Raw genomic sequence first — 24699 nt, 5'->3', positions numbered from 1 at the left:
AATAAGCCAGAGGAAACGACCGAGAAGGTCACAATTAAGAAAAAGCCAAAAAAGACTCCTGCTTTAGAAGAGGCCGGTGACGAAATAACTGTGAAGAAACCAACAGTGCTCGAAGAGGAAAAAGTGACGGAGGAGATAACCGAAGAGGTACTTATCAAGAAAAAACCGAAAAAGAAGCCTAGCGTTGGAGAAATCGAAGAAGAAGTCACTATTCCAAAACCAGTCGAAGAGTCTGTTGAAATAAAGAAGCCGGAGGAAACGACCGAGAAGGTCACAATTAAGAAAAAGCCAAAAAAGACTCCTGCTTTAGAAGAGGCCGGTGACGAAATAACTGTGAAGAAACCAACAGTGCTCGAAGAGGAAAAAGTGACGGAGGAGATAACCGAAGAGGTACTTATCAAGAAAAAACCGAAAAAGATGCCTAGCGTTGGAGAAATCGAAGAAGAAGTCACTATTCCAAAACCAGTCGAAGAGTCTGTTGAAATAAAGAAGCCGGAGGAAACGACCGAGAAGGTCACAATTAAGAAAAAGCCAAAAAAGACTCCTGCTTTAGAAGAGGCCGGTGACGAAATAACTGTGAAGAAACCAACAGTGCTCGAAGAGGAAAAAGTGACGGAGGAGATAACCGAAGAGGTACTTATCAAGAAAAAACCGAAAAAGATGCCTAGCGTTGGAGAAATCGAAGAAGAAGTCACTATTCCAAAACCAGTCGAAGAGTCTGTTGAAATAAAGAAGCCGGAGGAAACGACCGAGAAGGTCACAATTAAGAAAAAGCCAAAAAAGACTCCTGCTTTAGAAGAGGCCGGTGACGAAATAACTGTGAAGAAACCAACAGTGCTCGAAGAGGAAAAAGTGACGGAGGAGATAACCGAAGAGGTACTTATCAAGAAAAAACCGAAAAAGATGCCTAGCGTTGGAGAAATCGAAGAAGAAGTCACTATTCCAAAACCAGTCGAAGAGTCTGTTGAAATAAAGAAGCCGGAGGAAACGACCGAGAAGGTCACAATTAAGAAAAAGCCAAAAAAGACTCCTGCTTTAGAAGAGGCCGGTGACGAAATAACTGTGAAGAAACCAACAGTGCTCGAAGAGGAAAAAGTGACGGAGGAGATAACCGAAGAGGTACTTATCAAGAAAAAACCGAAAAAGAAGCCTAGCGTTGGAGAAATCGAAGAAGAAGTCACTATTCCAAAACCAGTCGAAGAGTCTGTTGAAATAAAGAAGCCGGAAGAAACGACCGAGAAGATCACAATTAAGAAAAAGCCAAAAAAGACTCCTGCTTTAGAAGAGGCCGGTGACGAAATAACTGTGAAGAAACCAACAGTGCTCGAAGAGGAAAAAGTGACGGAGGAGATAACCGAAGAGGTACTTATCAAGAAAAAACCGAAAAAGAAGCCTAGCGTTGGAGAAATCGAAGAAGAAGTCACTATTCCAAAACCAGTCGAAGAGTCTGTTGAAATAAAGAAGCCGGAGGAAACGACCGAGAAGATCACAATTAAGAAAAAGCCAAAAAAGACTCCTGCTTTAGAAGAGGCCGGTGACGAAATAACTGTGAAGAAACCAACAGTGCTCGAAGAGGAAAAAGTGACGGAGGAGATAACCGAAGAGGTACTTATCAAGAAAAAACCGAAAAAGAAGCCTAGCGTTGGAGAAATCGAAGAAGAAGTCACTATTCCAAAACCAGTCGAAGAGTCTGTTGAAATAAAGAAGCCGGAGGAAACGACCGAGAAGGTCACAATTAAGAAAAAGCCAAAAAAGACTCCTGCTTTAGAAGAGGCCGGTGACGAAATAACTGTGAGGAAACCGACAGTGCTCGAAGAGGAAAATGTGACGGAGGAGATAACCGAAGAGGTACTTATTAAGAAAAAACCGAAAAAGAAGCCTAGCGTTGGAGAAATCGAAGAAGAAGTCACTATTCCAAAACCAGTCGAAGAGTCTGTTGAAATAAAGAAGCCGGAGGAAACGACCGAGAAGGTCACAATTAAGAAAAAGCCAAAAAAGACTCCTGTTTTAGAAGAGGCCGGTGACGAAATAACTGTGAAGAAACCAACAGTGCTCGAAGAGGAAAATGTGACGGAGGAGATAACCGAAGAGGTACTTATCAAGAAAAAACCGAAAAAGAAGCCTAGCGTTGGAGAAATCGAAGAAGAAGTCACTATTCCAAAACCAGTCGAAGAGTCTGTTGAAATAAAGAAGCCGGAGGAAACGACCGAGAAGGTCACAATTAAGAAAAAGCCAAAAAAGACTCCTGCTTTAGAAGAGGCCGGTGACGAAATAACTGTGAGGAAACCGACAGTGCTCGAAGAGGAAAATGTGACGGAGGAGATAACCGAAGAGGTACTTATTAAGAAAAAACCGAAAAAGAAGCCTAGCGTTGGAGAAATTGAAGTTGAAGTGAGTATTCCAAAACCAGTCGAAGAGTCTGTTGAAATAAAGAAACCGGAGGAAACGACAGAGAAGGTCACAATTAAGAAAAAGTCAAAAAAGACTCCTGCTTTAGAAGAGGCTGGTGACGAATTAACTGTGAAGAAACCGACAGTACTCGAAGAGGAAAAAGTGACGGAGGAGATAACCGAAGAGGTACTTATCAAGAAAAAACCGAAAAAGAAGCCTAGCGTTGGAGAAATTGAAGAAGAAGTTACTATTCCAAAACCTGCTGACGATTTATTGGATATGAAGGAACCTGAAGAATTGACTAAGGATGTTGTTCTTAAGAAAGAACCTAAAAAGTCGCCCGTTTCAGAAGAAGCTGGTGAATTGACCTTAAAAAAACTGATGCCAATAGAAGATGATGTTCATAGAGAGGTGGGAGATGTTGAGGAATTTACATTCAAAAGAAAACCACCAAAAATGATACCAAAACCGATTGAAGAAATCTATGAAGATATAACCATTAAAAAGTTACGTTCTCGTAAGAAAGCTCGTCCTGAGATTAAAGAAGTCACTGAAACTGAAACTGTAATATTCAAACCACGTACGGTTAAATCTAAAGAAGAAGTTGATCAAGAATTTAAAATATCCTTGAATACTTATGAGGAAGAAGATATTTCAATGTCTGGTAAAGTAAAAATCAAGTCGAAAAGGAAAAAGCCAACTTATTCTGAAGAAGCTGGTGAAGAAACTATAAGAATAATTCAGCAACAAGACGATTCAGGTTCTATAATAGAAGAAATCATTTACGACGATTCTGATCACGAGGACTATAGTATTGATGAGTTAGAAATTGAAGAAATGAATGTACCGTTTAGACGTAAATCTGAACAAAAGCCGCTCAAATATTCTATTGAAGACATAGAAGATGACAATATACAACTGACTTTGTCAACGAAGCAAAAGTTTGACGTTGAAGAAACTGACGAATCATTAGCTCTTAAACTCAAGCCCAAACGAAGAGTTTCCACTTACGAAGAAGGTTCGATTATACTATTTTATATTTATGACATCTCTAATTGTCACCTTAGTACTACTTTCAGAATGATATAACTTTTTCTCATATCTCACATCTGTTGTAAGTAGCGTATTTCCTTTCATATTTTCAATAACCTATTTCTTATTACTCCATACATTCCTCAACTACATTAGAAAAGAATATCGGTAGAATAGCATTATTTATATTACTGTTATATAGTTATAAAAGTACTCATTCATTTTTGTATTTTGTTGCAGAGGAAGCTACGCTCAGTATCCAAAAAGGAGAACAAATTGAAGAAGAAGGTATACTATTAATTATTAAAATAAACAATTGTTTGGCTTTGAAAAAGTGTAATTTCATAAAATCTGTTAATTTAGAAAATAAAATTTTACGCAGAATTATTTAGTACTGAATGATACGTATCGAACGATATAACTCATAAAGCTACTGTAGAGCTTATTATACAGTTATTTATTAAATTTTTTAAATTAAAATATAGATTTTTCTATTATTTTTTTACTTATTGAATTAATAAAAAACTATAAATACTGGTATATTTATAAAAAGTCACTCAATTCTTTTAAAAAAACATTAATAAGTTCTGTTTCTTATTTGAACTGAGTATTTTATTTGTTTGTTCATTAATATCCTTCTTTTTAAATTATACATTACTCAGTATTGTCAATGATTCCTGTTCATTCGACAAATTAAGTGGATAACGATGTAAATTTAAATTACTTATGATTTTTACACCAGAATAGTTGCAGTTATAATTTAAAATAATGATAAAAAATATTACAGATGTAGAATATGTTGTTCAAGATGGTGATGTTATGATTTCCATTTGTTCGTACGTAGCTGAAACTGATGAAGCAATTAATCTTGTTGAGGGGGAGAAAGTTTACATCATAGGTAAAATTTCGAAAATTTTAAAATTTATTATATGTATTCATTAAATTAAAAACATATTAATTAACAGAGCATACCAATTTGGATTGGTGGTTTGTGAGAAAAAGTCTTACTCAAGAAAAAGGATGGGTACCAGCACAATACCTTCTTGATGATGCTCAGTATACTATATATTTACAACGTAAACTTCATGAAAAAATTGATAAATTACCAGTATTTGAAAGTATGTCTTATTATTAAAATTACATTCAAATTTTTTTATCTATTCTAATACAAATTAATATATAAATTGCAGAACCTGGTCCAGGAGAAAAAACTTCTGCTCCTCGTTTCATTGAAAAATTACAGCCTATACATACACCAGATGGTTATACAGTGCAATTTGAATGTCAAGTTGAAGGCGTACCACGGCCACAAATTACTTGGTTCCGTCAAACCGCTATAATAAAACCATCTCCAGATTTTCAAATGTTCTATGATGACGATAACGTTGCGACTCTTATTATAAAAGAAGTATTTCCAGAAGATGCAGGAACATTTACGTGTGTAGCAAAAAACACAGCTGGGTTCGCATCAAGTACGACAGAATTAACGGTAGAATTGCCATTATCTGATCATGGATCAGATATTCTTTCACGAAAGAGTTTATCTAGGTAATATTATATATTTATCAAAGTTTTAAATGTAATAATAACATTACTTGTTGTTAAAAATATTTGCAAATTAATAATAGTTCACTCGAATAGTTATTATATGATTATATTATTTTGTTGGCTATTTTTGATACCATTACGATCTTTTAAATTTATTATTTAATTCTCTGATTGTTTTAATAAATAAAGTCATATTGTGCCGTGAAGTGCAATCTATTATTAAATTTGTACTTGTGATGTGAATACGACCACAAACCCGAATGAGTGATCAATATTTAATCATAGTACTTATAATTACAATAATAATGATATTGTTGGTTCTCCATTTAAAAATAGCTTATCTCTATAAATGTTTTAAAATCCCAATAATTACTACATAGTTTTAATGCTCATGAACGCTATTTATCTTGTTTTATAATGTATAATAAATGAAATAAAAATTTTAGGTATTTTGAACAGGTCAAGGGGAAGAATTTTCAATCCATTTGTTTTATTGAATGAAACAAAATTTTCTTTGCTTTTTTTTAACTGTTAGAAAATAATTATTTACAAAAAGTGTTAAAACTTAGTCAAAGTAAATGAATTATCTAATTGTAATGTTTTATATGGTATAGATGAATCAAATCTTACAAATATTCAATAATAACTTCGTATCATCATTTTTAAACAGTCAACAAAATAGTTATATTTATATGTATAACAACTAGAATTTGGTTTTCAGAGAATCGTCTTTAGCAGACATTCTAGAAGGTATTCCTCCAACATTCTCACGACAGCCGAAAGCAAAGTGTGTAAAAGAAGGGGACGATGTGATTCTTGAATGCCGATTAGTAGCAATACCTGAACCAGATATTACTTGGTATTACAATGAGAAGAAAATAACTACTAAGGAAAATATAACTGTTGCAACGGAAAGCGACATGCACATGTATTGCAGTATCATACGGATTACTAAAGTGCAAAAAGAACAAGAAGGAAAATACACAATTGTTGCTAAAAATAGAGAAGGAGAGGCAATTATGGAAATACCGCTGAAGGTATTTGAAATCCATTGATTATGATAAATTTTTTTATTAATACACTATCGTGCAATAAAGGAAAAATTGTACATATTTTAAGGAAATTATTTTATGTTTACTTGTTCACACAGCAATTATTTTTTGGGAAAAAATATAAATATTTTTAATTCTGCGCAGGATTATATAATCTTGTTTCTGTAATAATTTTTTACAATCTTGATTTGAATGTAGCTGCGTTATAAGTCTGTAAATCGTACGGATAAAACTCGAATGTTCAAGAAACGAATGAAAATTTAACTTTTTTAAAAATTATAAGGATTTTTATTTGAGATGATAATATAAATTATTTTCTGGCAGGTACAAACTGGTAATAAAGAACCACCCGAAATATTAGAACCATTGAGACCTTTCGCTATAAGAGAAGGGGAAACAGTTGTGCTTTCGACACAAGTAGTTGGAAACCCACAGCCATCCATTACTTGGTTCAAAAACGGAAAACCACTTCGTGACTTAACACCGAAGAAGGATGGAAACTTGAATACTTTAACTATAATACAGCCCCATATTTCCGATTCAGGAGAGTATTCAGTAATAGCAACGAATAACATTGGTACAGCAGAAACTAAAGCAACCCTCACAGTCGAAGGTATATTTTTATAAAGGTTACGGTGTGCAAGTATTAATACTTATTTCTCTGCTTATTTATTGACACTCATAAAAAATCTTGAATGCTTTACAAGCTTAATAAACTGGATTTATGTGGAAAATGGCTTTTTAATGCTTTGAACAGTTGCTGACAAATGAGATGCCACCCTTGCTCTTGCAAAAAAATTAGCTGAGAAGGATTTTGTGGCCCTATTAGCGGCTAATGGTATAAAAATCATAACTTCAAATATAACCCTCATTTTCAAGTTTGCTTTTGAATAGTTTGTAAATGACTCTAGAATTTTATATTAATTTCTCGCGTTTAAAAATGTTATTCGAATATTATTTCTTATGTACATTAATTTTGCAGAAATGCCAAGTGGTGCTCCAGAACCTCCTCTATTTACTGAAAGATTCCAAGGCTTAACTGTACCAGAAAAGGGTACGTTTGTGCTTGTAGCAAAAGTTACTGGAAATCCTGTACCTGAAGTAACATGGCTCAGGTAATTGTTAATTTGAATAAAAAAAATGTTAGAGATATAATTTTCAATAGATTATTTTTTCAATAATTGATCTCACGTATTTTCAGAAATAACAAGCCTTTGGACAAGTCACCAAATGTAGCTGAAAGTTATGACGGTGAAAACATTGTTCTTGAAATAAGAAATGCTGATTCTGAAGTCGACGCTGGAGATTACAAATGTGTGGCGGTGAATCCAATTGGTAAAACATCCCACGGTGCTAAAGTCATTGTAGATGTGGACAAAGTTACTTTTGTAAAGAAACTAGAACGAAGGAAAACACTTGATGAATTCACTACTTTAGAACTAACTTGTGAAACTTCACATACTGTTTCTACCACATGGTGGCACAATGATAAAGAAATTAGTGGTATGGATCATCGAGAAATCATACAGGAAGGAAGAATGCACAAGCTTGTAATCAAAAGAATTAATCATACTGACGAAGGTACTTATAAATGTACAGTTAAAAATCAAAAGACATCCTGTGATGTGACGGTTGAAGGTAAATATTGCTACATATTATTCTTATGATTTGGTTGCGAGTTAAAAGATACGGAGATTGAAATTAATCAATTTTTATAGCGACGAAACCAGAGTTTGTGAGAAAATTAGAAGACTTTGAAGTAACGGAAAGAGATGAAGCAATATTGGAAGTCGAAATAACATCACCGACAGCAGAAGTAACGTGGCTTAAAGACGGAATTCCACTGTCTACAACTATAGAAAAGATTAAATTTGTTAAAGAAGGAACCATCAGGAAGCTGCTAATCAGATCAACTTCTATTCAAGATGAAGGAGAATATATATGCAAACTTTTAGATGAAGAATGTACAGCCGAAGTAACCGTCATAGGTGAGCAATTAGCTGCCATGGTTGAATTTGATTTATGCTTTTTACTATTAAACGAAAATTATTAATTAAAAATTGTTTTTATAAACAAAATTTTTCAAAAATTTTATTGCAAATTAATTATTTAAAATCTAACCAGTAAAAATATATGTTCTAGAATTACCACCTGAAATAATAATAAAACTGCAAGATACCACGGTAGCCAAGGGTGAAAATGCAACGTTTCAAGTTGAACTTACAAAGGGTGATGCTCTCGTACGTTGGTACAAGAATGATCAAGAGCTACAGTTTTCAGATCACATACAACTGTCTATAGACGGAAAACGACAGCAATTGAAAATATTTAATGCAGAGCCTAAAGACGCGGGCACTTATTCGTGTAAGGTTGGCAACCAAACATCTAAAGCTAAATTAACAGTCGAAGAACCGGGCGTTGAGTTCATTAAACGTTTGCCAGAAGTAACATTAGTTCCATTAAACGAAAACGCCACGTTTGAAGTACAGCTTTCTAAATCAAACATTCCCGTTAAATGGTTGAGGTAAGTTACTCATTTTTATAATACATTAGACATAATTAGAGTAATTAATCTCGTTTGAAAAGACTGTCATTTTAAGGTATTTGTTGAATTTTAGGAAAGGACAGGAAATCCACGAATCATCAAAGTATGTAATCATAGATGATGGACCAGTAAAACGACTCATAGTTAAAAATTGCACAGTCGAAGATGCACTAGAATACAGTGTACTTGCTTCCAATGTTAAATCTTCTTCCAAGCTTAAAGTTGAAGGTAAGTTATTGAATAACTTAACATACATTTGATTTTATTATAGTCGTATCAATAATTATATGTATTATTTTAGTCATGGAAGCACCACCTACCATCAGCGTTGATTCGCCTAAGATATACAAAGCCAAAGTTGGTGATGATATTGAAATGTGTGTAAACTTCACAGCTGCACCAAAACCAACTGACGAATGGACTGTAAATCAACGTGTAATTAAAAAATCCAAACGTGTCATACCTACGGTGGATGAAGAATCAGCAACACTGACCATCAAAAAAGCACAAAAAGAAGACGTTGGCGACTATAAATTGAAATTAACAAATGTTAACGGCGATGCTACTATAAACATCAAACTCATAATCATGCGTAAGTTTGTTTCTAAGTTATAATTATTGATTTGAATATTTACTTTATTAAATATTGGATATTAATGGCACGAAAATATTTCTTTTCAAATTAATAGATGTGCCAAGTACTCCTGGAGCTCCTAACCCCACAAACATAACCGATGACAGTGTTACGTTAACATGGGATGAACCAAATTTCGATGGTAATTCACCAATCACTGAGTACATCTTAGAATATCAAGAAAAACAAACAGAAACGTACGTACTTTTAATAATGACATGCAAAGCTAGAAAAATTCGTAATAATCTGAAAAAAAATGTCGATTTTCAGATGGACCAAGGTGTCGGAAGAAATAACAGAAACAACGCACATTGTCACGAAATTGACTACCAACACCGAATATACATTCCGCACAAAAGCTGTTAACTCAGTTGGGCCTAGCGAACCATCACCTGAGTCGCAGAGCATTTTAATCAAAAAATCACCCATAGTACCTGAGACTGAACCAGGAGCACCGAGGGGACCGCTAGAAGTATCTGGTATGACCAAGACGTCCTTTACAATTCAGTGGCAACCACCAGAAAGCGACGGAGGATCACCAATTATCGAATATATTGTTGAAATGAAAGAAACATCAAAGAAAACATGGAAAAAGGCAAATATTGAGAAAGCAAATTAATTTCTTTCATCTTAAAAATACTAAAAAAACAATTTTTCTTTTCAGATTGGATCAACAAAACAAGATATAACACATTTAACAGTATCGGAATTGATAACCGATTGCTCATACGACTTTCGAATAATAGCTAGAAACAAAATTGGTGCTGGACCACCATACGTATCTGAAGAATCCATAGTAGCTGGTAAAAGGCCAAGTGAGTAGACCGACAAAAATATTAATGTTGTTGATTAATAAACTTTAATTGTTTACACTTTTTATTTGCTACATTAACGCTTAGAAATAACAAAACTTTTTGAAAAAAGTATACACGCTTTGCTTGGATCTTTTCCCGAAACAAAAATTATTATATGCAAAAGTAAGTTTGGGCTGATGCATATGTAATTCGTTTTTCATTTATCTGATTCACTCATTATATTATTCAACTATATTATTAATGATTGCATTATTTGATTGAATTTTAGCACCGCCATCGCCACCCATAAATGTTCATGTTACCAATATCACAAGTCGAAGTATTACTTTAAATTGGTCGCCACCAACAAGTGACGGAGGATCTGAAATAACTGGTAAAATAAATAGTTTTATTTTTCACAATATTTTTGTGAAATCAATGTGATCAATCTTCAGAATTAAAAAAGTCAATATTGATATTGAATTGTTTTTTTTTTATTACACAGGCTACGTAGTTGAGAAGAGGACATTGACTGGAAAAGGATCGCGATGGTCGAAAGTAGTAACTCTGGATGGTTCTACGTTGTCTTACGTCATCGAAAATCTGAAAGAGAGCGAGTTCTTATTCAGAGTGTTTGCTGAAAATAGTTTAGGATTGAGCTTGCCAACAATGTCTGAACGTGTTTTACTCAAATCACATGCCAGTAAGATTTTTTTCACAAAAACATGTCTTTGTTTTCTTTGATTTCAATATGAATGATTTACAATTGTCGCAAAATTCTACAAGAATTTTTTTCACTTTTAGACGTTCCATCACCACCAACAGCACCATTGGAAATTAGGCAGATTGCTGGGAACACGATATCAATTGGATGGGGAATACCAGAATTCGATGGTGGCGCGCCACTAGAAGCTTATAAAATCGCCATCAGAGATGTAAGAAAGACCATGTGGATGGAAGTTGGCAAAGTTAAGGCTGAAATACAAAAATTAACCATCAAAGATCTGCAAGAAAATCACGAATATTACTTCAGAATTTATGCCAAAAACGAAGTTGGTTTCAGTGAGCCACTGGAATCTGAAGATTCCTTCAAAATTGTACCAGCTTCAGGTAAAGCAATCGAAACATTTGTTGATTAAAATCCTCGCTGAAATCGTTTTATTTTCAACCGAGTTTCATTCTCATAAATTGCACTAAACAAATTATTTTACCATCCACCTACAGAGTTAGCAGTAATTGAGCCAGTCGCCGAGGCTCCAGATCGTGCAGATGCCGAAACATCCTTGAGTTACAGCACGGAGAACACAAGCTCCTGGCTTCGCGATCATAATATGGACGCGGACATCCACTCATACGCCAGGGCACGACTATTGCGAAAGGATGAGTACTTTTTCCGCATTTGGCATTACGCCAAGAAACTATTTGAATAAAGTCAAAGCATTTCCACGAGTAGCGCGAGCTCGTCCCGCGTTTGCTCATATCACTTCTGTTAATTGTATATGTGCACAGATATTTATTTATTTTTTGTTTTATTTTGTACTACAACGAGCACGCGCATCTAGAAATCACGAGATGCGCGTGAACGTTAATTCTGTAGCAAGACTTGAAGATAAAACTTTTAAACTTACTATTTTGTAAAAAGAAAAGAAAGAAGAATGGGGACAGCAAAGACCATGTTATATCTATGTCCTATCTATAAGTAAAAGTATTTTAGGGGTACCGGAGGCGTAAATATTATTGTGAAGCTGTGCAGTACCAGGCGAGTGAACAGTCTAGTCAGAGTAAAAAGCCTTTTTTCACACTGCGTCCTTTCGAGGACGAGATGAAAAACAAAAAAAAACACAAGAATAGTATACACAATCCACACTTCGTTGACGTCTAACTGTTCCAGTTATTGAGATTTTTATTTAGAAATGCTAAGAGACTTAAGTTTTAGCAATACAACTTTGGACTTCAGTCCTTTTACGATTTCCAAAACCTTTCAGCTAAATCTTACAAAACCCCTCCCTCCCCAAAGTAAAAGTGCGTAAGCTCTTGCAAATAAATAATATTTTTCAACACTGATGTGCGACGAGTAAAATGTGATAATTATTAACGTTCGCTCGTTGGAGTAAAGTTTGTTACTTGTATAGGTTGTAAGAATTTTATTGAGAAGACGTTATAATGAGCCTTGCAACGTATTTTATTGTATGTATATTGAAACTACCGTATTTCTTATATATTTATTAATTGTTACTGTTAAACTAATTCATTGCTCCATTACCATTACGTTTAAAAGATTATATAAACTATCTCCAATGTAATTTTTAGTCGATACAAATGTGTAAATCAAAGCGAGCGAAAGAAAAAAAACACGAGACGCTCAATCGATAGAGCTGCATCATCAACTTTGATAATGTATTTAATATGTAATATGAATAATTTATTTTTCCGTAACTAAAAGAGAAATGCCACTCAATGTTGGTAGCCCGAGACGTAAAATATAGGTGCAATCAACATCGTACAATAACCAATGTTGCGTCGCATACTTTTTAAATATAATGTATCCTTAACCTGTAAAAAGCGATTAAATTATTACACAATATTACATATTTTGTATTTATTTTAGACTTTTATTGTCCCACTCTTTCATCAATGAAATGAGCTTTAATGCATGTATAAAAAAGAGTCGAGTATAATCCTTTTGCTCTTTCTTTTATTACAAAACTAATTCGAAATTCGAAAATCTAACAACTATTTTATATCTACACTTTTAAAAAAGTACAAGATCGATTTCAAATACAATGTTGACTGTGAAATAATTTTTCTTTTAATATTTTCCGGTTGAAATATTACTGGACACGTAGAGCTACGTGTATATAATTATTTTTCATCCTTTACTGTTCTCGCGAATATCGATATCACTTGAATGAAATTATACGACTTGGTATTTTTTTATGAATTACAAATTAATTTTGTCATTAGATCAAAAAACTACGATGAAAGTTTATCGTCAAGCTGATCTTGCTCAAATAGTTTCACATCAACGTAAGGTACCGCAACGTAAGACAGAAGAAGTCTAAGCTGAACATCTCTATAGCAGCTCAAGGGCGAGTTAGCTGCAGCTTACAACCGGTATATAAAGTATTATACAAATACACAATATAGAAACAAAATTTTTTGTATGACAGAATAAAATTGAAACTGAAATATTTTGTTTTTTCTTTATAAAATCTGAAACCAAAAGTTGCGACGCATTTAAAAATAAATTGTTAATAATATTTATTTAGAGGCGTAGATTGTCAAAAATTTCTTTTAAAGCAGAAAATGACATTAGTGAAAACTAATATCATGAGATATTAAATAAAAATATTTTGCTAAATATCTGTTGACCTAACACAGTATTTACGTAGTTCGATTTTAGCGTTATATTGTCATTATCTATTAAATTGGCAACCCGGAGTGCTGTTTATTCATAGATAATGCGAGATTCACAGTAATACAGTGTAATCGCGTTACTCTGTGATATATTGAAGTCGATGAAACAGCGTTTCTTAAAATAGAGCCATTAGCGTCGAGAAAAATTGAGCGCAGACCGCTCGTTGAGAAACGCTTTTACGGCTCAATTGTCTTCGATTAACTGGTGTAAATATGAATTTATGCGCGTCCTTTCGTTCGAATATTTGAAGAAAAATCGAGTACTCCGAGAAAAGCACGGAGCACAGATTTGTACATGTGGACTGGATACTCAAGGGAGAGGGTATTTTTGTAGACAACTCAGAAATTATTACCTTAATCATTTTTTTCTAATTTAGTTTCAGATTTTGTGTGTCTATAGGTCTACGTATACAATTAGTTAATAATATTGCCTAGAAATACGACGAACTTGAATCATATAAGGTGGAAACGATTATTTTGGTTATAGAGAAGAAATAAACTACGTAACAATATAAAATTTTGAACCGTGATTTGTAGAAATAATGAAATGTGTACGAGAAAAGAAAATTCAACCTCGAGTGAACTATCTTCATAATAGAAGTTAATGTTTTATACAAGCTTTTTGTACTTTTATAAATATGCATTTTATATACATACATATAAACAGTTTTCACTAGTATAAAAATAAACAAAGGCTTCATATCTGATTAATATATTGACCCAACATTATTATAAAACATGAAACAGAATACAGCATTACACACACACACACGCACGCACGCGTACACACACACAATTTCGTTTCCTTTTATCTACTCATAATTGATCAATAATGCAAGATAATAACATAAGATTCCTTTCCAAAGTTGTAAATACTTAAAAGCGTAAATTTAAAGCTTTCAAAAAATATACAACATAAACATTTGATTCAATCACAAGAATGTCGATAAAGTAGAATTCACCATTGTTCAGACATGGTAATATGACCGACTCAGCTGTTCTACCATTAGATGTTACAAATGGTGAAATTAGAAAAATATATATTCAAATATTGAGCAATACAAGACCACATTGCTGTTTTGTTTTAGATATTTAGTTTTTGGAAATAAATTAATAAAAAGATTATCGGATAAACGAGTAAATTAAAGAATAAAGAACCAGCTACAAATTTTATTTCGTTTCGTTTAAATATGAAAAACGTTCACGAATTTCAAATTAATTTGTTCTTTTTCTTAACCAATATATAATTACAATATAAAAAGTGGAAGAAAAATATTTAATGAACTACTTAGGGCAAATAAATATAGAAATAGGAAGAATTTTTTTTTCAGAAATTTTATTATTTACGTACACTAGCCGACTACTAAGCATGTGGTTCATCACATGCCTTCGGACACAAATAAGAAGTCATATGAACGAACGCTGTCCGTACAATAGCTGCATTTATCTGAGTCACATTTTCTGTCAGCACACAGGCCATTTTTTCTTTACAAATGACAGTGAATGCATGTCTGGTTGACTGTGAATTTATTATGCATGTATCATCATTATCATTAGTTTAGTTATTTAATTTTTTGTCTTTTTTATTTTTTCACTTGATGAGCTCGTTTTGAATATTGGATATAACTTTATCCCGAATTATTCGTCTTCAAATATAATGCGTTACATTAAAATGTATGTAATCTAAAAGTGTAATCGCATCGAAGCGCTCGACTTTTCGTTTACAACGACGAAAACAGTCTTCGTTTTTCTTACATTTCTATATAAATGTGTAACATAAAATGGCTGAAATAAATTATATTTATCAATTAATATCAACACAAAACAGCATTAGTAATTGGCAACAATTTTCTCGTTTACCACAGTTCAAGGAATTGAACTAAATAATCTTCAATAATTTATTATAATTGAATCAAAATAATATTGCGAAATCACTTTATAATAAAATTTATACTTTCACGTGATTTTACATAAAGATTTGCAATGAAAATGTATTTGTATTTCTATCTAGAAATCATATTTAAGTACTTACATCAAGTTTATTTATGCACGAGTAAACGTATTTTGATTTGATATAAATATTTCGCCAAGTCTAATAAAATATTCTTCCATTCAATAAAATATGTTAAAGTCTAATAAAAAATAAAATAATAATATGAACATCACAATGACATGATATACGTAATACATGAAAAGTGAAAAATAAATATATTTATATATATATATATGTATATATATATATATAACGATCGCATTCGCGCGAGAAGCAAAAAGATCGATCACTCCGAAGCGACGCGACCAAATATTTCTTTATCTTTATTTGTATAGCCGTATTTATATATTTATATACATGATGAATAATCGAGACGAAAATCTCAATTCATCGCTTGATTGCCTGACAACGAAATAGAAAATGTGAAATGATTACGACAGAGCAAAAAGAGTAGTGAGTTGAAGAGAAACGCGACTGGTTGAACCCACAATACTCTGATTAATGGAAAGTACAGTGCCTAATAAGTTACGATATATTGCACATTTAACAACAGTTAAGTTTTCCTTGTCTCTTGAGTACTCGAGTATAGGAAGATTTCTTTTCGTTTTTTGTGTCAAGAGTCAGCCTCATTACTTAATGTTATTTAATTTATATTTCGTTTATTAATTCTATACTCTCATATCCTTATTTCATTCACTCTCACATTTTCGCACTATTGTATATAATATTTATATGTCTTAGTTGATTCATATAGAATATTCACTCCGACTTGTGTCTATACACTTTATTTCCTTTTATTAACGCTCGCCGTAATTCGGCTCATTCTGTTAGTCACTCAGTGCATAACATAGCTACATTGAAATCACTATATATTTTCAATTATACATAATCAGTAGGTACTTTTGACATCATTCGATGTATAATTGCCTGTTTCTCACTTTCTTTACGAGGTAAAATATTTCGTGAAAATCCGTGTAGTTTTTTCCAATTTATTCCTTCATACTAAATAATTGATTACGCTATTATTTATCAGTTGTAATATGAAGTGCGTTTTCTGGAAATAGGTAGATAGAAAGATTTTATGTTGTTTCTATTTTCCTTGATGACATTGATTGTATCAGATTGATTTTTCTACCTGCATTAGATTGTTAGACCACATAATTTTAATTATTTTTAAAATCATAAAAATAAGCGCTTTTGATGAGAAATCAATATAATATTTTTGTTTCGAACGACCTAATTCATAATATGTATATAAATTTATACAAAATTTACAATAATCCACTATGATAAAGAAAATATATTACAATAAAATTTCCGTGTTACAATTGTCTAAATTAACATTTATTACTAATTTTTAAATGTAAAACATCTAATTACACAAAAATGTAATGAATGTTTTTAGTACGTTTTCAGTTCATGATATAGAAATTCAAAGTACAGCTTTCACAATTTTTACGAACTATTCAAAATGAACCCTTTGAGCTCGACAAAAAAGAAAAATGAGAAGGAAACGGTGTCAAAGGAATTTGTCATTATCTCCTAAGCCGATTATTGCAGATCGTTTCTCACTCATCTTCTTCGATAGCGTGGGAGATTTTCACTCGTTATACCTCTTTTTTGGATTCTAATTATCATCATCTTCTTTTTTTCGTTGTTACGCGTAAATCAGAGCTTTATTATGTCAGTCGCATTTCAGTAAGTATCCATGCACAAAGGAGACGGGGGATTCGCTGTCTGAATTATCATTAAAGCATACATTACATTCTAACTCTTTTCCATACTTTCAATTCTCTTACAGTAAAATTCAACTGTCATATGAGACGTTCTTGATTAACAGAGTTTGAAAAACTTTTCAAAAGTTTATTTGCCCATCGTTGTATTTTACTCTGAGAAAATGTATTCCATTAAATTATTGCTACTGGCATTTAGTTTTCTTCGTTGCATTAAATATAAATAGTCGTTAACTAATTTTAATTTCCAGGTGAATATTTGTTACAGATCAATCCGCAAAGTAATTGTGAAAAAAATAAAACAGAGATAGAGTGAAGGTGATATAACAGACTGTCTCTTTCGTTCACAATATCTCGTACATGTCGGTAGATGACGCTACGAGTTACTCGTTGAAAAAATCTTTAGGCCATAGCAGCTTATTTTCAATGCTTCTTTCTTCAAAAGAAATCCAAACGCTGCTGTTAACTATGTTACGTTGTTTTCATATCACTATAAATCCAATGAATTATCATTCTGTAATGTAAATAATTGGTATCATTGGAACTAAATTGGACTACAAAGAATTAAGTAAGGATTTAAAAAAAACTGTGTATGACTCTAAGAAAGAGAGAAAGGATTATATTAACCAAAAGTGTACCTTTAGACCGAGGCGTGTAATGTGTTAGTTTGCGGAGCCGTTGAGTAGGGTGTCGTCTCGGGCGCCCCGGCAGCTGGCTGCAAGCTCAACTGCAGCTGATGTTGCTGAGCTTTCGCCCTCAAGCAGGCAATACTCTCGTTTCTTAGCTGCTCGGTATCTTGATGTAAACCTGATTCGACATACAAATAAGCATTTACATATTTAAACATTTAATGTCACGTAAGGAATAGTTGAAATATTAGTGAAATGTCTATTTCATATTTTATTATCTTTTAAACATTAATCGTTAGTATTTTGAAAGGACGGTAAATGAAATGGATTTAATTATTAACTCATCGATTATTCTTATATAACGAGTTTTATTAATAAAACGGAAAAATAATAATGATATACCTAATAATAAAAAGAACACTTTAATTAAAAGAATACAATTAATTATTAGAATTAACTTTTTTATGAAAGAAATATAAACATAATAAAAATTGGAAGACAAGATTCGTGACATTTTCTTATTTTCGAAAAAGTATTAATTTCTGAAAAAAAGTCTAACAAATTTACCAGAAGACGAGGATGGACCCATGCCGTCTTGACTTTCCTGTCCACTTTCGGAGCTGGTGGGCCCACCTTGGTGATGGTTATGGTGGGGCGGCGTAGCGCTGCCGGCCCCGTGATCATTGCCGCTATCGTCACCGGACTTGAGGTGTTCCGCCGCCTCGATGGACTTGCGGTGCATCCCTACGGAGCCACACTCAATCAGATCGCGTAGTCGTTTATTTTCACTGTCTTGATTAAAGCTGCTTGTCTTTGAGGATTGCGCTGATAGAGACGAACAGAAAACACACGGCGAGTTGCCGAACAAACAATTGCTTTCTCTTTCTCTTTTATATTGATGGATTTTAATTTACTCTTCAATACAATAACTTTTTTTAAAATCAAATATTTTGATTGAAATTCATAATGTGACTAAAAATTTTTTTTTCAATACATCGTTTCAGCCAATTGAAAATTCATTCACTCACGAAAGTAATTAAGTGTACAGATTAAGTTTCTTTTGGGAAAGATTTAATGGTAAAGTTTACTTGCTTTTCCGAAATCCTCGAAGACTTTGTAACTTTAATATAGACATTGAAATGGCGCTTTAACAATTGTACATGTAAGCATACAGAGCACATTGAATGATAGCACATTTAATAAAAAATAAATATGATACGTGGCAAATTAGAAAGTAAACGATTTCGAGCATAAAGACTGTCACAAATGATAAATTTTGAACAGCAATCGAGCAAGCAAAGCGGTATGAAAAAAAAAAATTTGTATACGATTTTAGAATCTTTAATATTACTTTATTACGAGGAACTCCGTTTTATACGCCATTTTTTTCTATAATTTTGTTGTAATCAACAATATGTATTCTTTTTCTCACGATCTTATGCGCGTACTCAACACGGAATCGACAAATGTCAAGTTTGTAAGTTTTTTTAAAATTTACAATCTGTTCGAGTCTTCGATTTGCTTTTGTTCTCAAGCCGAGCGATTCAGCCATGATCAACGTGTATGATTTTATGGCCTCGCGAGGGGTCGAACCGAGCCTACATTGTTTCAATATTCATAGCTATCGCGGCGCTGGTTAACACTTGTTTTCGAGATTTTTCTGCCTTTTACTTTTAAGAAAAAGAGACTAGCCCAGTGCGACCGTCGCGTAGTCAAGCTCAGTTAGCTGAGCAGTGAGCGTTGTCGCTAAACTTGTACTTTCTTGTACCGTTAATTGCATGAATAAACTTGTGATGTATGTCAAATACAACGACCCTTCGAAAATAATTTACTTCCCCTAGATTAATTTCTATACGGAGAAGCACTATCGGAGTATTAATGAACAAATTGTATGCTCGATATTCTTAGTTTTATAATTAAAGTTTAAATTACTTGTGTTCCGAACAAAAATATTTTATCAAAAAATCTTTCATCCAAAACAAACTTAAATAATGCAATAAAAAAATGAAGTTAACAATACAATCAGAATCGATTTACGTAAGTCATTTGTAACTTTGAGCATTATTTAAAGAGTAAAAAAGAAATGTACCTAAAAGCCAGGGTGCAACAGACTCATTCTCCTTCGCACTTTTGAGTATAGTCTCGGGTAACGGCAGCGAATGTCTCACCATCGCGCCGTAGAGGCCGTACTCTGCCATAATGGTACTCCTCCCCCAGCACTTTTCAGTCTTACGCCATTTTGCTCTCCTGTTTTGGAACCATACCTGCAACAGAATGATTTTATTTTATCTCATTTGAACTCAATTCAATTGTAACATCGATTTCGATATCATTAGAGTACAAAATTTTACGAAAGTGAAAAGTCAGGGCATGTATTCGAAGAGTATTTATTTAATTATAAGTTGAATTGATTAAACTATAGAACCAAATATTAGGCTATATAGTATTTCACAAATTTGATTTCGTATTATAAAAAACGAATATTGATTGCAACGTTTAGAATCACTCTACGTCAGCACACCAAAAGCTCATCAGGCAAAAGATAAAAAGCAACACGCAAAAGAGAAAGGCATGCATGAAAATTGAGCTGGTCACGATGTCACAAAACGAAATCTTTTCTCGCTAATTATAGGCCATCTACTGGCCATTAAAAATACGTGAAAAAGTATTTTCAGATCCGGAAACCATTATACACCCAATTAGGGGTGGGTTTGCGCGTTCGCTTTCAATGCTCGCTCGTCTCTTTTTTTTCTCCCTTGTACCTCGGTCGCAGAGTCTTCACGGTTAAGTAGTCGAACAAGAGATGCGGGTGTTCGTTATCCTATTTTCCTTTTTGCGAATGCCGCTAAAAATAGTCGCTAATGATCTAGCCCTGCACTTACATAGAGTATACGTAGGACCACCTAACGCGCGCCGCGCGCGCTGGTTGTGGTCGCGTGCCGTAGTCCTCGCTCGGGTCACGTAACAGTATCAATTTTAACGATCGCCCGCGTGTGAACATGTGCGTGCACGAACTCGATGTGGTCTTGCGAATGCGCGCCGCTGCAACGACCAAGTATGATGATACTGTTTATCCAGCTGCTACTCAAATGTAATTTATACGGTGCTCGTTAGCATATGTCGGCGATGACTCTGGTTATTTCGACTGCTTGTCAAATCAAAATTACAAGAATTCTCCTATAATAATACTATACTGGCGCTTATACACTGTACATCTTAATCTGTTATCACATGGTAGCTTCTCTGATGAAATATGGCGAATGATCACAAATAGACTTTCAATTTGAAAGTATAGTACCTTCATAAAGGCTCGACGAGAACAATCAGGATAATTGAACGTTACAGTCATAATCGGCAATGGGAAATCAATCGACAGCGTTTTGACAGGCACAGCTTTAAACACATCAAACCCATTCAGGCTTGCCGTTGTAGGCCGCGTGAAGTAGAACTCGCCATACTCTCTCTTTTTCGCACCAATGTCACGCGCAAAATGCAACTCGTGTACGTGACTATCAGTCATTTAAATGCCGTAACCCAGCTCCGTTCGTATGCCAGCAGAGAGAGAGAGAGAGAGAGAGAGAGAAAGAGAGAAGAGAAGGGGGACACGCCTCGGGGGCAGGGCGTGCACCAATTTGTAGCAACAATGCTAAAGTCACCGGCAGAATTGGGAGCGTAATTCGAATGAATGCGCGAGAGCGCGCGCGCACGTTGCCCTGTCAATTTATCCTGGCAGGCTCACGCTTAGATTTTAACGATCCCGCAGCATAGTCTACCAGAGAGAGCTTCGGTATTTTTTCTCCTCGCACGTACATTTCGTGTTATTTGAAAAGTGCGCGCGCGCCTGTCCGGGTAATGATTAATTTTCTAGCGCACGTAATTGTTCATCCATTGTTATTGACCAAGTGCTTGTTATGTCTTCTGCCAGCGATGCATATAGATATGTGTTTTATTACTTTGAGTCAACTTTTCGAAATATCTACAAAGCAAACTCGATAATATCCGGTAAATCTTCTCGAATTATAGGGCAGATCGACTCAAAAGAATATTGCTTCGAGGCCATAAAATTGTAGCGAAACCAACTTTTCCAGTTAAAAATTTTTCATGAATGAGATTGGAAACTTTTAATTGTTACCCGCGCGTCAAGTTCAGCTGCACAAACGATGAAAAAGAGAAAATTTATGATATACAGAATCAAGGAAATAAGGGCGGACTCGGCTCGAGGATACGGAAGTTGAGTTATCGGGATCAGCCTGCGTTTTCATGGCGATTCATTCTGCCAGGCCGCGCCGGATGTCGCACCTCCGGGCGATCCGTAACCGTTATAAACCCGTGCTATAAGGAGGTATATACGTTGTGAAATTTCATGTCGACGGAAATAATAACTACAAATGAGATTGAAATATAATTGAAATATAATTGAAAGTTACTTTTTGGATAATTATCTGCTGAAAATGGTATCTGGTAATTACGAGTACAGTTCCATTTAAAAAAAATGTATAGTTGATATACGGTTAATCACGTAAAACTCGAACTAGAGATCTGACAAAATTTGGATTACTTATCAGTTAGCTAAAAGCAAAAAATTGTAATCTTTGTACAAATACTATACTGGATGATAGATTACTAGGATTTGAAAATTAAACATAAATGCGATGAAAACAAATTTCACTGGCATAGAATAATTAAAACATGAATCATATGTATGTGTTATAATTCAAATCAACCTTTTCAATGGATTTCTACTCAAGTGAAATTTTTTTAAATGTAATTTATTTAATGTCGCATTCCCCAAATTAGGTATTAGCGAGAACAGTACAAGGGTAAGATAATTATACAGGCTTATTTACGTAAAATAAGAACGGATACAGAATTCATGATACATATGCATAATTACAGTAAAGAATTTTGGTGTTTTTTGTTCTTATGAAAAATTTGATTGCATATTGGCACTAATATACATTGTTGAGTATTCCTATGTCACTTAATACTTTAGAAATTTGTCGTTCATTTTGAAATTGTAGACAGTGTCACACTATATGTTCGATATTCAGTCTAGTTTGACACTTTTCGCACTTTAGCGGTTTTCCTTTGTTTATGAAAGTAAGATTGAATTAAAAAAAATAAGTAATTCTCTGGGAAAATCAGCAAGGTTACACGTTTTAATGCGGGCTTTCCTTCTCGTCGTTGGCTCGCTCGGCGGCGGGCGCCCTCTCGGTTCGTGTCCCGTGAGTTCTCTCTGCGGCGGCAGTTTATTGGCATACCCGGTATAATATTTGGAGCCGGCCATGCGCAGTGGATGTGCGACGGCATATCATCGATCAGCTCCTCTCTCGCAAAGCTCCACGACGACGACTGTATGACTATTGGACCAAAACAAGAGCCCGAGGGAAGTACTCGTATATACGCAGCTTGCCTCCCCAAAAGCGAACGAAGGGACATTTTTCAATGCGTCAGAACCGTCGTCTGTATATACATCGCAGGATTGAGAGGAGGGAATTGGCGAATCGCTAATACAGCGATCGAAGAGAGCCGGAGCGCACTGACGGGAGCCCGCTACTCGTTGCGAAAGGGGATGATAGAAAGTACGCGCGCCATGGTCCTTTATGCGCTGCGCGGCTCGAGAGTGGCCGACGAGGGTGAGATATAGAAACTGGCGCTTCTTGATTGTTTCTTTGTACACGCGGAAAAAAAATGTCCTCGTCGCTATTGATTGGATGAGACGTTGTAATTGTGTCGGGCGAATAAACTGATTACTATTTTCAACGCGACCATCTTTGATCAGAACTCCGAAAGGCTTTGCGCTCTTGAGACATTCCGTTCGTCATCGCACGGTCTGTCAGTCAACGAACGGACGCGGCCACGCAAAGAATGAAGTTACGCAATGGCGGCATCAAAATTCTGTTCGATGTCCATACTCGAGCGTTCCATTGAAAAAGCCACGCGCACCTCAGCTCTATTCATCCTTTGGACGTATACCCGTACAAGACTGTCTAGTCGGAAACCCTTCACTCGATCGAATGCAAAAGAAAAACAACGGACAGGCCCTCGCAGACGAAGACAAAAGAAAAAAAAGATGCAGATTATGCACTCATCCATAGTCGAAGTTTTCACGGCGTGAATGCATACACAAAAGTATTAGATCGAGGCGTTACACAGCGGCCACCTGCTCGATTGGCGTCGGCATAACACTCGAGGGCTCGCAGTTTGTCGGTGCTAGGATGAGGGTCCTCCAAGCAGGCGAGAGTCTTCCTCTCTCTCTCTCTCTCTCTCTCTCTCTCTCTCTCTCTCTTGCATGCGTCGCATTCCAAGGATTTAAAGGGAGCTGTGCGAGAGGTCGAAAGAAATGAACGAAAAGGCGTGGGAAGGATTTATATACGTATACCCTGAGAGGGAAGATCGAACGAAGATGAGGGATTGCGAAGGATAATTATCAGCGATCGCATTACCGTCGACGAGCGAATTTAATTTATGATCGGCAGATAATGAGGCTCGCTTCCCTTTCGATCCCTTTATCCGCCTGGTCTAATGAGGTTTCATATTTCTCTTCATTGCTTCGTTTCGTCACGTTTTTTTTTTCTTATACGTTACCGATGTATCGATGCTGAATTTCATTCCGGGATTATCGCAATTTTGATTAGCGCGTGCATCCCGCGCTTTGTTACGATTAATATCGTAATTTATGTCGAGTTTTCTTTCTATTGATTAACAAGAGTCGATGCATGAGTGCAGCTTCATTAATGTTATTGAAATCTCAAGATTATATCGACAGGTCACGCGCTTCAGGACAAACCTTCGTATCCTTTCGCGAAAAGCACTATAAAAATGTATTAATGAGGTGTTTCTTTAACGACGTAAATCCAATATTCGCTTATATAGATTTCTTCACTCGCGCACGAGGATTGCAGCTGTATGTACGATAATTGATTGGTGT

The 24699-nt window shown here is 34.7% G+C and overlaps 2 protein-coding genes across 5 annotated transcripts in view; one reads left to right on the top strand and one right to left on the bottom strand.

Moving 5' to 3' along the window:
• The window catches only part of LOC131668393 (titin), a 96297-nt gene extending 83725 nt beyond the window's left edge, over nucleotides 1-12572 (top strand). Inside the window, exons 63-86 of the mRNA XM_058942509.1 lie at nucleotides 13-105; nucleotides 247-426; nucleotides 493-2370; nucleotides 2608-3409; nucleotides 3664-3711; nucleotides 4211-4321; nucleotides 4389-4541; nucleotides 4614-4971; nucleotides 5693-6008; nucleotides 6348-6636; nucleotides 7006-7138; nucleotides 7225-7661; nucleotides 7742-8011; nucleotides 8166-8547; nucleotides 8642-8796; nucleotides 8870-9160; nucleotides 9258-9399; nucleotides 9473-9797; nucleotides 9867-10017; nucleotides 10102-10179; nucleotides 10286-10390; nucleotides 10502-10699; nucleotides 10801-11106; nucleotides 11221-12572. Of these exons, the coding sequence (XP_058798492.1) occupies nucleotides 13-105; nucleotides 247-426; nucleotides 493-2370; nucleotides 2608-3409; nucleotides 3664-3711; nucleotides 4211-4321; nucleotides 4389-4541; nucleotides 4614-4971; nucleotides 5693-6008; nucleotides 6348-6636; nucleotides 7006-7138; nucleotides 7225-7661; nucleotides 7742-8011; nucleotides 8166-8547; nucleotides 8642-8796; nucleotides 8870-9160; nucleotides 9258-9399; nucleotides 9473-9797; nucleotides 9867-10017; nucleotides 10102-10179; nucleotides 10286-10390; nucleotides 10502-10699; nucleotides 10801-11106; nucleotides 11221-11426 (7407 nt within the window). The 3' untranslated portion in view covers nucleotides 11427-12572. The remainder of the gene's footprint in view (nucleotides 1-12; nucleotides 106-246; nucleotides 427-492; nucleotides 2371-2607; nucleotides 3410-3663; nucleotides 3712-4210; nucleotides 4322-4388; nucleotides 4542-4613; nucleotides 4972-5692; nucleotides 6009-6347; nucleotides 6637-7005; nucleotides 7139-7224; nucleotides 7662-7741; nucleotides 8012-8165; nucleotides 8548-8641; nucleotides 8797-8869; nucleotides 9161-9257; nucleotides 9400-9472; nucleotides 9798-9866; nucleotides 10018-10101; nucleotides 10180-10285; nucleotides 10391-10501; nucleotides 10700-10800; nucleotides 11107-11220) is intronic.
• Nucleotides 12573-14765: 2193 nt separating this feature from the next.
• LOC131668361 (visual system homeobox 2-like) overlaps nucleotides 14766-24699 on the bottom strand; it is a 59379-nt gene continuing 49445 nt past the window's right edge. For 2 of the 4 annotated variants that reach the window (XM_058942460.1, XM_058942459.1), the window contains exons 5-8: nucleotides 19858-20032; nucleotides 18336-18593; nucleotides 17778-17946; nucleotides 14766-17653 (exon numbers count right to left, since the gene is read on the bottom strand). In XM_058942460.1, the coding sequence (XP_058798443.1) occupies nucleotides 17780-17946; nucleotides 18336-18593; nucleotides 19858-20032 (600 nt within the window). In that variant the 3' untranslated portion in view covers nucleotides 14766-17653; nucleotides 17778-17779. The remainder of the gene's footprint in view (nucleotides 17654-17777; nucleotides 17947-18335; nucleotides 18594-19857; nucleotides 20033-24699) is intronic. The other 2 variants (XM_058942462.1, XM_058942461.1) reach the window with 1 other exon arrangement.

This window comes from Phymastichus coffea, unplaced genomic scaffold (assembly GCF_024137745.1).
Source record: "Phymastichus coffea isolate CEN01 unplaced genomic scaffold, Cenicafe_Pcof_1.1 PCOF00077, whole genome shotgun sequence".
Classification (NCBI taxonomy): Eukaryota; Metazoa; Arthropoda; class Insecta; order Hymenoptera; family Eulophidae; genus Phymastichus; species Phymastichus coffea.
The sequence above is the reverse complement of the archived record's forward strand: the minus strand, read 5'-3'. Positions and strand labels throughout refer to the sequence as shown.